The sequence below is a fragment of the Sycon ciliatum genome, chromosome 5 (genome assembly GCF_964019385.1).
Source record: "Sycon ciliatum chromosome 5, ocSycCili1.1, whole genome shotgun sequence".
NCBI classification, from domain to species: Eukaryota; Metazoa; Porifera; class Calcarea; order Leucosolenida; family Sycettidae; genus Sycon; species Sycon ciliatum.
In genome coordinates this window covers 8,275,722-8,289,341 of record NC_088647.1, presented here as the reverse complement: position 1 = coordinate 8,289,341, position 13,620 = coordinate 8,275,722, and the positions used below count along the sequence as shown (strand labels likewise).

Below are 13,620 nucleotides of genomic sequence, written 5' to 3'. Positions count from 1 at the left end.
CTCAATTTCCCATTTCGTAAATACGTCGCAGGAGATTGTGGGCCGTCTTATTTTGCAAGGCTCTATCTCTGATAAAACTACGCGAATGGGCGGACAGATGGTGTTGCTATAGGCCAGGAAGAAACCACGAGTGTCCGCACTGTGACCAAGTCCAAATGGGCCGCCAAAGCCGGGGCTCGAAACTGCATCCTGACAGGCAATGCGGACCATGTGTAGCCTGCCAAGATGTTCCCCTTGATGGCAGATATGCCCACCCCGATACCACGCAATGCTGGGAATATGCACATCACCCTACAATACCACGAAATGCATGTATCTGCAAGAAATGCATGAAAAGGCTCATAAATCATTCAGCAGAGCCAATGCCTAGCGCCTGTCACTGACAACGTGCATGCCTGCACAGCATGTTGCAGCACCGGCACCAACACCCGCAACAATACCAGACTGCTCAGTAGATGGTTGTGATTTGCCACGGCATGTCACAGTTTCATTACAAGCAGTAGAGCTGGCCGAGAAGCTTAACGTGAAAGTAAACGCAAACGATCAGCCAGCGGGTCTCTGCAACCGGCATAACATGCAGCTACATGACAGCAACAGGCCCACATGCACCATGTGTGGCGCACAAATAAGGGGTGTTAAGCGTAAATGTCCGAACGTCGGAGCAGTTCAGCGTCAGCTGCACACTGAGCGTGGTCTTACGGTCACCGCGGATAGTGCTTTTTGCCTAGCCTGTTATAAAGGCCAACTGGATATGGTGGACAGTCAGACTACTGACTTCAAGCTGGAGAGCCTGGTGCAGAGCATAACAGACGAAATGCACCAATGCACCTCACCCGAGGAGTCTGCATTGCTGGCAACAGCAAGATTTGTCTGTCTTGCATTCCTCGAGAACCGTTCTCTTCTTCTGGCAACGGCTGCTGATTTCTTCACCATCCAGCGACTGCAACAACCGGTGGCTACTGTCCAGCCTTATTTCGAAGCTTGGCGCTCATCTCAGTCATGGGTCATATGGTACCAGTAAGAAACGAGGTACGCTCCTGTATCGTACAGGGTGTGACACAGTTCTGTGCTTATACAATTCCCTCGCCGTTGCACGATCCCAGACCCTGAAACACAGAGCACAAAATGAAACCCAGCACACACAGCACACAAGCCAACCCAGTGGCCCATCATCCTTCGTATCAGAGCTGTCGGCTGCAATGCACTCATAAATCAAAAGTCAAGCACAAGAATTCAAGCACAAAGAGCATAACGACCTAACTTCACTGTCGGAAATGAAGCTGGACGCAGTGGTGGATAGTGTGGACAGTGAGTTGTGGGGAAACATTTGGCTGATGATGTACGGCCAATCGGAGTCAGAAGGAAGTCAAGCATCCAACCACCGTGCAAAGATGATCCGGTGCTTGTTTGTTCTATCATGCATGATGCATGCAAGCACACCAGCATGCACTTACCCTTTCCAGCTTGTTCTTTCGGACATTTGTGGATGCACATAGCAATTCCAGCGAGCTCATGCGAGTACTAGCTCGAGTCGGCGCAACAGCAGGTGGCGACTCCTACAAGCGATATCAAAAGACCATCATGGATAAGAAATCAGAGCTCGGAATGAACAGTGAGATACCTCACGCAAAGTTCTCCATTGCAACAGTGGATAATATCGACAAAAACGAGCCAGGCAGGCGAATGTACTACGGAGACCAATCAAGAGGCTTTCATGGTACATGTACATCTATTCAGAGCATCACACCAAAGCCCATCAGTGGCAATATCGTCGCGTGCAACAACATAGACCGAGTGCCACATCAAGGATTCCACTGTGCATCACAGCCTGCCGACACAAGTGAACCACAGGGTATGCGAGGCAGGCTGAGGTCCCGTGCAAGAACAATGATTGAAGGCCAGAAGCCACAAGTCGACCACCAGAGCACGCAGAGACACTTACCTACACCCCAGTCACAGCTGGATGATGCCATTCAGCCTGATTGGCCCACTGGACCTAGTGCTGTTGATGACGAGCGCGCAAGACCATCTACAGAAAGCACAGAGAATCCAGAAAATACGGCAAAAATCTGTGACACAACTATCACATATGATCAAGATAAGGCTGCAAGTACAGAATGTTCAGCATGCAACACCCAGCCCGCGCCAGATGACGCGCGCGTGTCTGTGTGTGTGTGTGTGTGTGTGTGCTTCTATGGCTTCTGCTGTAGCATCTTTATCATCGCCTCCGGCGATGGGCGTCCAATGGTCCAATGGTGTGTGTGCGTGTGTGTGTGTGTGTGATACGTGTTTGTATGTGTGTGTGTGTGTGTGTGTGCACGCATGCGCGCGTGTGTGAGTGTGTATATGTGTGTGATGCTGAATTCGAAGACACATGCTCTCACAATGCATTCGCACATGCTGCGGACCCTGCGTCTCCAGCACTTGCTTTTCTTTCAGGACCTGCACTTCTGTGCAGTTGTGCTAAACTATATAAAAAGTTTCTTTGACTATGTACTCCATCTATAATTATGTAATGAACGTCCTACCATGGTACATACAAAAGAAACTGTTCCACAGACTACCTTCAGCCAGAACTTTAGCAAACTAGATCAGCAGCCAGGAATACTGCTGGATTTTGATTAAAATCTGGGCCCCAATCACACGACTTACATAGAAATTCCGTATAGATGTCGAAGACAAAACAGCAAGGGGACTAGTTTGCAATGTAGAGGTGCCCAAGGAAAATAAGCAGCCAAAACGTCCTTGTTCAAGCACAATTACTTTAGTGCAAAATTCCACACAATTCGACATACCTCCACGAAATTGTGGGCCGCTCCATTTTGCATAGCCTGATTGGGATGTGCTTTGGGAATCCAAACCCAAATATATCTACCTTTGGCTTAGAGCATAAGCCGAGAGTGTCCGCTATATGCTATCCACTCCAGCACGACAAGCAAGTTGATGGTACGATTACGACGAAAAAATATGTAGTGCAAACACAGGTCTTCATGGTCTACAGTTGGGCGCAACGAACCTCAGCTAAAGTGACATAGGTGACAAAGGGACATACCTCAGCAGCAAACCAAGTTATGAACAAGGATTCCTCCAGCACACGCCAGTTCAGATCCAAATAAGGTTGCAAATTCCCAACAAAACAATTGTGTCGTCGTCATCTTTTTGCACCTCGATTTTTCCCGCGGTTGCAAATAAAAAACAGGCTACTCAAGGGCTTGGCGCACGGACTGGCTAATCCTCCGTAATATTCGTTAGAGCAGCTTTGAGACCCTTTCAACTTCTAATAGAAAGCGAGAACACCATGTACACATATATACAGGAAAGTCAGGAATACTCAGCTATGTAGCAGCCATGATGCCTGCGTGGTGTCTCAGTTTGAATAAGAATTATAAACTGGGTGTCCTAGGTCCGAATGGTTGCAATGTCTTTGGCTGTGCAATATTTCCTAAGGAAGTTGTAAATTCAAAATTCTGAAGGACACCTCACGCAGGTTCATTATTCATAACGCATTTGCAGGCAACTCGCCTACACTCAAATTCCCGACGATGGTCGCAGAGACCGAAACATTGACAAAATTACCGGATTGTGTGTGAAATGCAGTGCTCTACTGAGTGTAGGCGAGATGCCTGCAAACGTGTTTTAAAAGCTGTAAATTTCATATGGAACGCTTTACTGAGGAATCCATGTACAATTAAAGATAGTCCTGACATTGTAAATATCATTATCATCAAGAGTATAATGATAACCATGATAACCCCGCCGCAGCCGGGAGATATGAAAGCCCCTGGCTTTCAAGACTCCCTGCTTCACAATAGGCCTGTACATGACTACTGTTCATGTTACGTACGTACAGTGTGTACAATCAAGAGTCCATAAAAAGATGACTCCTGGCACAATTTCAATACAAGTACAATCAGTCAGGAATGAATTTCAAGTTTCTCCCATTTTCTTAAAATTGATTATGTTACCTTTTTAGGCTTTTCCAATGCTAAAAGATGATGACAAACTGAACGTTTGTTTACTATGCATACCAAGGAGTCATACCCAACCAGTGATTTGGGTACCGCTCCCCGGTGTACATGTACACGTATTCTGCCCACTTTTGGAGAAAAACAATACAATAAATTTTACTCAATCTGCGGACAGAACTGTTTGTTTATGTATTTTTGCTTCGAACTACTTACTTTTGTTGCAAAAGGGATCCTTCTTTCTACACTTTGCAGATAGGGTAGCTATTGATAGCTGTATCAGGTGGAACGGTTGGTATCAACCTGTCAGCTCTGGCTTCCCGAAATAAATCTACAACTGCAGTGACTGTACAGTGTTTGCAAGAGAAATACTCACTCAGAGAACTGTTGACATACGATACTCGACACAAGGGTATATTTTCGCATGTGGCCCATGCACACATGCCGCGCCGGGGAATATGCGAATGGCACGACATCCTCAGCAAAAAAAGGAGAAAGAAGAAAAAAAAGTCTACAGCACGAGGTATTCCCAGGCGGTCACCCATCCAAGTACTAACCTCGCCCGACGTTGCTTGACTTCGGTGATCGGACGAGAACCGGTATTTTCAACGTGGTATGGCCGTAGACGAAGGTATCAGCACTGTGATGGGTTTTATCCAGTTACTAGTACTAGTAGGTCTACGTAGTAAAATTCTACAGTACAGATTGGTGATCATCAGGTGATCGATGATCAATCAGTGGATATTTTGTGCAAACAATTGTCTATGCCTAATTCTCTCTACGAATCAGGCTTTCCGTGAACCATGCAGCGGTGTGCGCAGTTGACGGTGACCGTCCTCAACATTGTTCTTGGCTTGTTTTACAGCCTTGTTGGATTGGTGAAGGTCTATCCTGCGCTTTCTCCTGAAGTCCACAATGAAATGGTATGAAACTTATTTATTTATTTTTGTTTTTGTAATACACTGTGTAGAAATGATACGCAGACACAGGCAACAATTGGTACAACTCAAACGTTTTCTGATGACATCCATCAAGAATCAGTCACCACATGCACTGTAGGCACACAACAGAAACACAATTAGAATACCGTAAAGTCGTGTATAAAAGCCGCGGCTTATATGACTTGTTGGGGGAAATTTTGCAGGCTTCTACCGTACTGGCAATATATATGGTCGCAGTGAGGCCATGAAGCGTTACATTGGCACATGTTTACCGCACGCAGGGCGTTACATGCAAAGTCGCACAGGAGCCGTTACACAGGTTTCTATATTGCCGCAGTCCTTTTTTTTTGCCACGCGGTACACGTGCTTTCACAGTTTTCAGCCTTTGCAGTGCAAACTTCAATGAAAAGATCGCCGCACCCCGCCGGACGCGCGTTACGAACGCAACGAAAATTTGTCGCGCGTTACGCCGCACCCCCCTGCGTTACGCGTTACGCGGCAACATATATTGCCAGTACGGTATATGAGACACTGACAGGCTTCTATACAATACAGGTATTTCTATGTATGTCAACACTAAAACCAGGCTTATGTGCCGACAGTGCATCTAGAAAAATAAGGCTTGTATTCGAAACAGGCTTCTAAATGAGACCGGCTTTTATACAAGACGCTACCGTAGTAGGAATTAGAATTGGGCAGATGAACCTTCAGGGAGAAGAAAAATGTGCGTTCCCCTGGGATTTCACTCTTCCGTTCGGGCCTGGTCAGACTACGACAAAAGGCGGGCGCCTGACGCCAAGAGAACATCATTCAGGATTGTGATCGCGATCACACTATTTTATGCTGTGCATGACACAAGGTCAGTATTCAAGACGAGCATTGAGTAATGTTCCAAACATAGATTCATATTCATTGATCCTGACATTTCCTCAGCGTCTGGTGTTTAATTCATGCAACTTGTTTTTCTTTTTTTTGGGGCCCTGGCCTCCGATTGGAGCGGAAAAGCGAGTCTGATTCTTCCTTGTCGGCATCAGCATCAAACCTTGAGTTTTTCCGTTGTAGCGCCAAGTCACTATGGATATTTGAATTAGACTCCCAGAATCGGTTTGTTTTGCCACGGTCTGACCAGGCCATTACGCTCCCTACTTCTAACTCTATACATGTACTCTTGCAATAGACCCCCCCCCCCCCCCCCCGGGCGCACAGTGATGAAGGCCGTGCAAGATGTGTACAAGCCTGTCAGAAGAAAATTAGTACAGTCGACTCCTGATATAACGAACGACATTGTGCAGGATAATTAGTTCTTTATAGACGAAGTTTGTTATAACAGACATGCACTTATACTCGTACTGTGGGTTTGAGCTGGGACACGGACAACGGTTCGCTATACAGTCAGACCTCGCTTATTCAGTCCTCTTTTATCCGGATCCCTCGCCATCCCAACGAAAACCATTGGGTACCGATTTACAGCATATGTCATGCATACATACAGTATGTGTGTTTGATTCTCCGGCTCCCTCGCCTATCCGGATATTTTTGTGGAAAACGGATGTGTGCGGTTAAGCGAGGTCTGACTGTATCGCGAAATTCGCTATCTGTGACTTCATTGTAAGTGGAGTCGAGTGTACAAATGGATGCTGCACCTTTTTTTTTTAGATCTGTAAAGCATGAAGGATGGCTTGAAAGCGACTACCTCACAACCTGATGGATCACGTGTTTTCCAGAGATTGTGCGAAGAAAGTTCTGCAGCATGGTACCCCGGAATTTATGGCGGCTCGTTTCAGGGGTAACTGCATAGCGACGGAGAATGGCCTCCTTTACGCGGTCGTAGCTGTCAGCCTTGGTGGAGGCAAGTTCCGTGTGTGCCAGCAAGGCCTTGTCAGCCGGTTGGGGGCTTAGTAAATAGACCCAATCGTCCAGAGGCGCTCTATACGCCTGCATTGACCGTTCCAAACTGGTAAGGAATGCCTCTACGTTGTCCCCAGGGCGCAGCTTAGCAAGTGGCACTTTCTGGGAGAATCGCCGTGTGGCCTGATTGATTTGCACTTGTGCCATTTGCGTCACCAGCTGTGTGAGCATCGACAGCTGGGACAGCGAGTCGACATCGACATCGACATCGACATCGGCCGCGGAACTCTGCTCGTGTTCAGGGGTCTTGGTATTCTTAATAGTAGCTTGCTTTAGAGCATTGGTAACTTCCTTCTTAATGGGTTTACCAATCTCTTCAGTAGTGGGTGGCAAAGTGGTGACATCCTGCATTTCCTCTGGAACTGTTGCTTTCTTCTGCTTAATAAGCGTCTGGACAATGTCCCAAGTAATGTTGTTGGATGTTTTCACTGTAACCAGATATCTGAATGGATCTACTGTCAGCTGGGACATGTCGCCAGTATCAGTATTATCTGCAAGTGTATCAACGAGTAGGTCAAAGTCACAATGGGCCATATCAAGGAGTTCTTCAGCGTGTTCTTTGTTCTTCTTCTGTAAATCAATTTGGGCTTGAGCAAATTCACAAGACTCGATTAATGCTGAGGCTGTTGAAAGCTTGTTGAATTTCTTTCTTAAGAAATCTGGAAACGTTTCCGAATCAAAAGCTACTTGCCAGGAAGTTACTTTCTTACTTTCGTCAGCTAGGACTTCGCGGCTCGTGAATAGACGGTTCACAATAGCATTAACGTACCGTTCGACTTCGACAGCAGGTAGTGGCGATGCTCCTGAAATGATGAAAGTAAGCTCTTCAGCATCATCGGCAGCATCATCGGCAGTTGAATGGTTGTGGGCATCATTAGCGGTGTCAACGTCTGTTGTTGGTGGGCCGTCTGAGGCGTCGAACTGACCATCAGTATCAGTAGCATCGGAGCGGCGACGTTTCGCGGGATGATGGGAAATACCAAGAGTGTTGGGAGGCATAGTGTATTACTGAGGGTGGTGCTAGGGTATCGGAATTGAATTATACATGCAATCAACCGACACAGTAACAAACGAGGCACAGATTACATTTTGTTAAGACTAACCAGTTTCACCAAAAGAGGATCATCAGAGTGAGGAGTGTGAATCAAAAGAACACAATTTATAGTGGACCATTTGTGGTCAGTCCATGAAAAAACTGGACTGATCTTCTTTTTTAGTGTTTGCACACTCTTGGCTGCTGCTGCTGTGGCGCTTTTGTATTTACATGCTGCTGCGCTCTGTACGGCTGCACTAGCCGTGTTAACTGTCGTACCCAGATGCACACATTCAATCCCTGGCTATGCTTTGGAATTGTTTTCGTTGCCTATGTCCTCATCTCTCTTCGTTTTGTTTTCGCTGCCTGGGCTCTCATTTATCTTTGCGTGCTTGCTTGCTTGTATTGCTGAGGGAACATATGCTGGTTTGTATTCGTGGGTCCCCATGGTGCATGGGCCACGCGTACTCATCCGGCGGATATGTGTGAATAATAATAATAATAATAATAATTTGTGGTCAAATTTACTATACAAGCTGGTGCTAAAACGCTTGTAGCACCAAGAGAAGCTTGGGGTAAAAAATATAAATTGTGTATTGTTGTAATCTTATAAATAAATAAAAATTTCACGGTTCGCGTGAGACTCGGCTGGAAGCCGAGTTTTCCGCATCCACCGTGGGAACGCCACCACCCTCTAGGATCAAAGGCGCAGATGCAGCGCCTAAACGGTGGGAGGTGAGTAGATCAGACCCACCACCAAGTGGTCAAAGACCGAAATCCCATTAGCTGCATCCATGTTGTAATCTTATTGTACAGTCAACATCGCTTATAACGGCATTCGGCGCGGCATCAAAAAGTGTCCTTATTCGCGAAGTGTCGTTATTTCCGAAGTCTCTTTATATGTATCACAGTTGGAAGGGACTTTGCTCTGGGCATGGAAATGCTGTCGTTATTCGCGAATTGCCGTTATATCCGCAGTCGTTATTAGCGAAGTTGACTATATACTATATTCTTGACCTGTAGGAATGAACCACATGGATGTAAGTATTATCCTAGAAATGTAGTCGCGAGTAGGGTGCGAGAAAATATACATGAGGTCAAGTAGCAACTGCGGACTGAATGGTCTATTAGTATTGCAAGAGAGTATTTTGCAGGGTGCATTGCAAGTGTGCGTATGGTAAAGTGTGTATTGATAGAACCATGTGGTGGGATTTGAACCTTATGGTTTATACAAATTTTGGCAGTGTCAATTGACTACTATTAAGAATACCAACACCCCTATGAAGAATATGCCAAAGAAGAAGAATTTGCCAAAAAACCTGACAGTGACAGTGAGCAACAGGAAACAAAAGGCTATTGCCCGCCGAAAACCGAAAAGACATTAGCAGATCTTCGTTTATTGGGTTACGGCTCTAGCTTCCGTTACACTACTCGCTTGACTAGTCTAGATAGTATCACAGCTGATTTCAATAGACTGCAACAGAACATTAGATGAAAAGATTGTTTTGAGAATAATGATTTTAGAACTTCAGCGTCAAAATCTACTTTTATTCCTGGCTTCCATCTACATTCTTCCAAAACACCAGACTGTGTGACCTCCTTTAGCATTTCCTCACACAGAATCAGCCTTAATCCAGTTCAAAAACTCCTTGTTTTCTGATTTAAAAATTGCTCGATCTGTCCTTTATCGAAAAGCTAATCTTACCATTGATGAACAGCTCGCCCCGGAGAGGCTTAAAGCCCGATTGACAGTGCCAAAATAATTTTTATAAACCATAAGGTTCAAATCTATGCACCGCATGGTTCTATGAATACACACTTTACCATACGCACTTCCAGTGCATCGATGCCCGTACAAGTTGAGGGTGCCAGAAGAAGCACTTTTGGTCGGATTTCGCCAAGCGCAACTGCACTTCAAAGTAGGTATGCGCTGCACTCTCTGGGATGGGCTGTGTTTCTGAAGAAAAAAACGAATCTCAAAACCACCCTGCTTTCGTCCAGAATTATGCGGGGTGATAGGGTCGTGGAAACCAGGTGCTGTGAAGCAGTTCTTTCACCAGCACTTGCCTTGCCGCACCTGAACCGGATCCCAGTTCTCGGCGCTGAGCAATCCGTCTGCCTTTGCCTGAACTGCGTGTATCTCCTACATGCATATTTCTTTCCTCTTTTGTTTTTGTCCACAGAAATCTAGTTTCCCTGGCCATGCCGAGGTCTCACCTCTCAACCTTGTCGGTGTGAATCTCGAACCTGACACGTATATGTTTGCCATTGGTGCCACGGAGCTGTGCCTTGGTATTTTGCTCATCATCGGGCCGTCAGCAATCAAGTAAGATGTTCTGCTGATCTTTCTTACATCCTTTGATGGTTGACCACTTTGGTGATGGGTCTGACCTACTCACCTCCCACCGCTTTAGGAGCTGCATCTGCGCCCTGATCCTTGACACGGGGCTTGAGGGTGGTGGCGCTCCTATGGATGCTGAAAACTGGGTCTATCCGAGTGTCTACGCGAACCATGATTGTTTTCGTCTGATATTGCTTTTAGATGTACTTGGAAGTTGAAGTACAGTTGGCCTTGTGGTCTCTTACGAAACACCAACTGATGTCGCTCTCTTCCAAGACTAGCTTCCCGCTGCTTGCTATTTGGCTTTGAGTCTGAGTTACCCCAGCCTTACGTACAGTACTTTAACTCAATATGGAAGACCTGCAAAAAGTGTGCGAAACCGCTCTGGGGTTTTTTCATCTGACGTTTCTCAACCCTCCTTGATTAATACAGGAACGCTTGATGCACTCAATGCGAGAATATTTGGCCACCATGGGAACTGGCGTCCCTTTTGTTAACCTTGTGTTGTAACTAAGTTATGTTGCGACTTGTTTGATTGCCAACACACACACACATACACACACACACACACACACACACACACACACACACACACACACACACACACACACACACACACACACACACATGCGCACACCATTGGACCATTGGACGCCCATCGCCGGAGGCGATGATAGCGATGCTACAGCAGAAGCCATAGCAGCTTGTGCTGGGATTGCACCATTCAACAGCTTGCAGGGCTGAATAATTGACCGCCACTATTTACCCTGGTCTACACCACACAGCTATGAAGTGGCCTTTTTCTGGCCAGTGAATCCCTACTTTTTGGTCTTTTTATTATTATAATTTTTTCCCGCACACACATCACACCACATACTCCGGCATGCACTGGCTGCATGCGCGCACACACACACACACACACACACACACACACACACACACACACACACACACACACACACATACACACACACACACACACACACACACACACGCACACACACATGCGCGCACACACACACACACACATGCGCGCACGCACACACACACACACACACACACACACACACACACACACACACACACACCTGTACACATGCACATGGTCTAGTAGAGTACATATCAGACCAAACTGTTTCTACTCCTTAGCCTCGTGCACTGATGGAGATCGTCAGGAGACCATCACTGCATGAACCTTCGGAGTAGAAACAGTTTAGCGTGATATTTCACTGCACTCTGTGTGTGGTGGTAGGTAAGACACACTTGTAGTACTGATGACTGCTGTACTTGCTAGTACATGTACATGTATTAGATAGGCGTTGCTTGGTTGGAAACATGTTACAAGGTGAGAAGATACACGGTGTTGAAAAACAGTGCTCCTTTAAATAGTCCTTACTACGGCTAACCGTGGAGGGTTGTACTAAGGAGCACTGTTTTCAACACAGTGCATCCTCCGCCTTTCAACATACTGTCAACCAAACAACATAGCTACTATTCGTGTTGTATGAGCCCCCCCCCCCCCCGCCAATGACCTCGACCTGTTGTCATGGTTACCCCATGGCTACTGACGTCTAATGCCTGTTTGTTTGTGTGTGCGGTGGTGCGTGCAGGCTGCTTAGTAACATCATTCTCCTGGTGATCATGGTCGGGGCAATACACGCGCACGTCGCCCAGAAGGACGGGAAGATGGTACCGGCCATCATTGCGTTCGTCCTGCTCGGCTTCCGGCTGATGTTTGCCACGTCGTTTCCATCCTACGCCCTTGTCGATGAAGAGGAGAAGAAAAAGAAATAGTCCGCAGCACTGCGCTTTAGGTCAGTGAGGTATGATGTTATTGATCATGACTTTTTATCTTTAGTTTATTCCAAAGTTTTATACTTGTCAAGTACCCGTCTTTATGTTGTTGTGCGGCGGCATGTGCTGCTTGTTCTTAGCCTTGTCTGGTGTTGTTTTCTGCTAGGTGCTGTTTCCCTTGAATACCTCGTACTTATTGTTGATGTCTCTCGGTGCGCCAACACCCTGTCAATGTGCCGGTGTGTGATTGTCGGGCGCTTTCAAATTATTTTATTCTCCACGGGAGTACTAGCTCATTGCAGTATTTCTGTTGTTTTCTCCTTTCTGCTGCATTGCCTGTGTTGAGCACATTGCAGCAATGATATCAGACAATGAGATGTGATTTTTAGTTTGCTGAAGCGTGGATGCTTTCAAGCACTCTGTAGTGTGGGCCTGACTCATCTCTCTCCGCCGCTTCTATGTCTTTGAATGGTCGAAGTTTATGATTATAGCATATAGAGTCGTCGTGGATCGAATGTGAGCCATGTGTGTGTGCGCTTGGGTGCAGTTGAATAGTTTGTGAATATGCAGCCTGGAATCATGCATGGTTTATGTTCTTGTGCTCTCTTCTCTGGGATTTCACAGCATCTTTGAACAGGTGTAACAAATCAACTTCTGCTTTGGTGCTGTTGGTGTGTGGTGTGCGGGCGTATGCCTATAGTGTGTATGTGGAGCATGGTATGGAGCGTAGACACACGTATGCGTTCATGTGTGCGTGTATGTTGTTATCACCGGAGTATCTGGCTTGCTGTCTGCCTTTTGGCTTCAAGATGATTCTCTGAAGTCGCCATTCGCAATGCATACCGGCATGCAGTCGTATGGGCCCAACTATGTACGAGCACAGTAGGACCACTTTCTCAAGTCACCTACATGATCATTTCTATTCCTTGAAATCTTCCTGTGGCCTCTCTCTCTCTCTGTGAACAAAAAATCAAAACCTTATAGCGTGTTGGTGATGCAGTTGTGTACAGGTATACGCAGTGCTGTATGCATGTACAGTAGAGCACCGGTTATCCCGCACTCCGGGGCAAGGGCTGTCTCCAGGAGGTTCGGATGGGAAGAATGTCCAGATAAGGGAGTAGTTGCACGTATTATTATTATTATTATTATTATTACCGGTATCTAAAACATGCATATTCCCGCATACAGTAAAACCTGTCAAGGCAACCACTCGGATAAGGCGACCACCTGTCCAAGAGGACCACTGAAACCAGGATCAAGGGATGCTATTTCCAGTCAAATGACCCTGGATAAGGAGACCACATTTTGAAGGTCCCTGGAGTCAGTGGTCGTCTTGGACAGGTTTCACTGTATTTTCATCATTTTTTATTCCGAGTCTTCGACAGTGCAACAGGAACTACATAGGTGCACTCCACCAGCTCCTCAAATGACACACGTGTATGTAGTGTGAACGACGTGTGCGTCTGCCTTCGCATGAACGCTGCTTGCATACTCTGCATAGATCTCCTTGCAACGAATACTTGCGGTTAGCATGGTTAGGGCACGGTCACCGGGTCAGTTCTTGTGGTTTTTCGACAACTACCATGCATACTAGTACCCGTGCATGTACATGCAGTGATGCACATGTACAGACAATGC

General features: G+C 46.4%; 1 protein-coding gene, 1 long non-coding RNA gene and 1 other non-coding gene across 3 annotated transcripts; 1 reads left to right on the top strand and 2 right to left on the bottom strand.

Annotated features, from left to right (window-relative positions):
* Window positions 1-452: 452 nt before the first annotated feature.
* On the bottom strand, window positions 453-3,226 carry LOC135817439 (uncharacterized). Its single transcript, XR_010553546.1, has 4 exons — window positions 2,796-3,226; window positions 1,943-2,029; window positions 1,455-1,556; window positions 453-1,106 (listed from the first exon to the last, which is right to left on the bottom strand). It is a non-coding gene; the product is annotated as an uncharacterized LOC135817439 (long non-coding RNA).
* A 1,247-nt stretch (window positions 3,227-4,473) lies between these two features.
* Window positions 4,474-4,592, bottom strand: LOC135818632 (5S ribosomal RNA). Its single transcript, XR_010553733.1, has one exon. It is a non-coding gene; the product is annotated as a 5S ribosomal RNA (ribosomal RNA).
* Window positions 4,593-4,656: 64 nt separating this feature from the next.
* Window positions 4,657-12,633, top strand: LOC135817437 (transmembrane protein 35B-like). The gene is made up of 3 exons (XM_065330625.1): window positions 4,657-4,888; window positions 10,031-10,173; window positions 11,799-12,633. Exons 1-3 carry the CDS (start codon window positions 4,769-4,771, stop codon window positions 11,980-11,982), a joined length of 447 nt encoding a protein of 148 aa, XP_065186697.1. The 5' UTR covers window positions 4,657-4,768; the 3' UTR covers window positions 11,983-12,633.
* The last annotated feature ends 987 nt before the right edge of the window (window positions 12,634-13,620 follow it).

Excerpts from the sequence above, each read along its gene's own strand:
- LOC135817437 (XM_065330625.1), top strand. The coding sequence starts at position 4,769 with ATGCAGCGGTGTGCGCAGTTGACGGTGACCGTCCTCAACATTGTTCTT. Across the intron at positions 4,889-10,030 it reads CTGAAGTCCACAATGAAATG|AAATCTAGTTTCCCTGGCCA; the intron begins GTATGAAACTTA and ends TTTTGTCCACAG. Across the intron at positions 10,174-11,798 it reads ATCGGGCCGTCAGCAATCAA|GCTGCTTAGTAACATCATTC; the intron begins GTAAGATGTTCT and ends TGGTGCGTGCAG.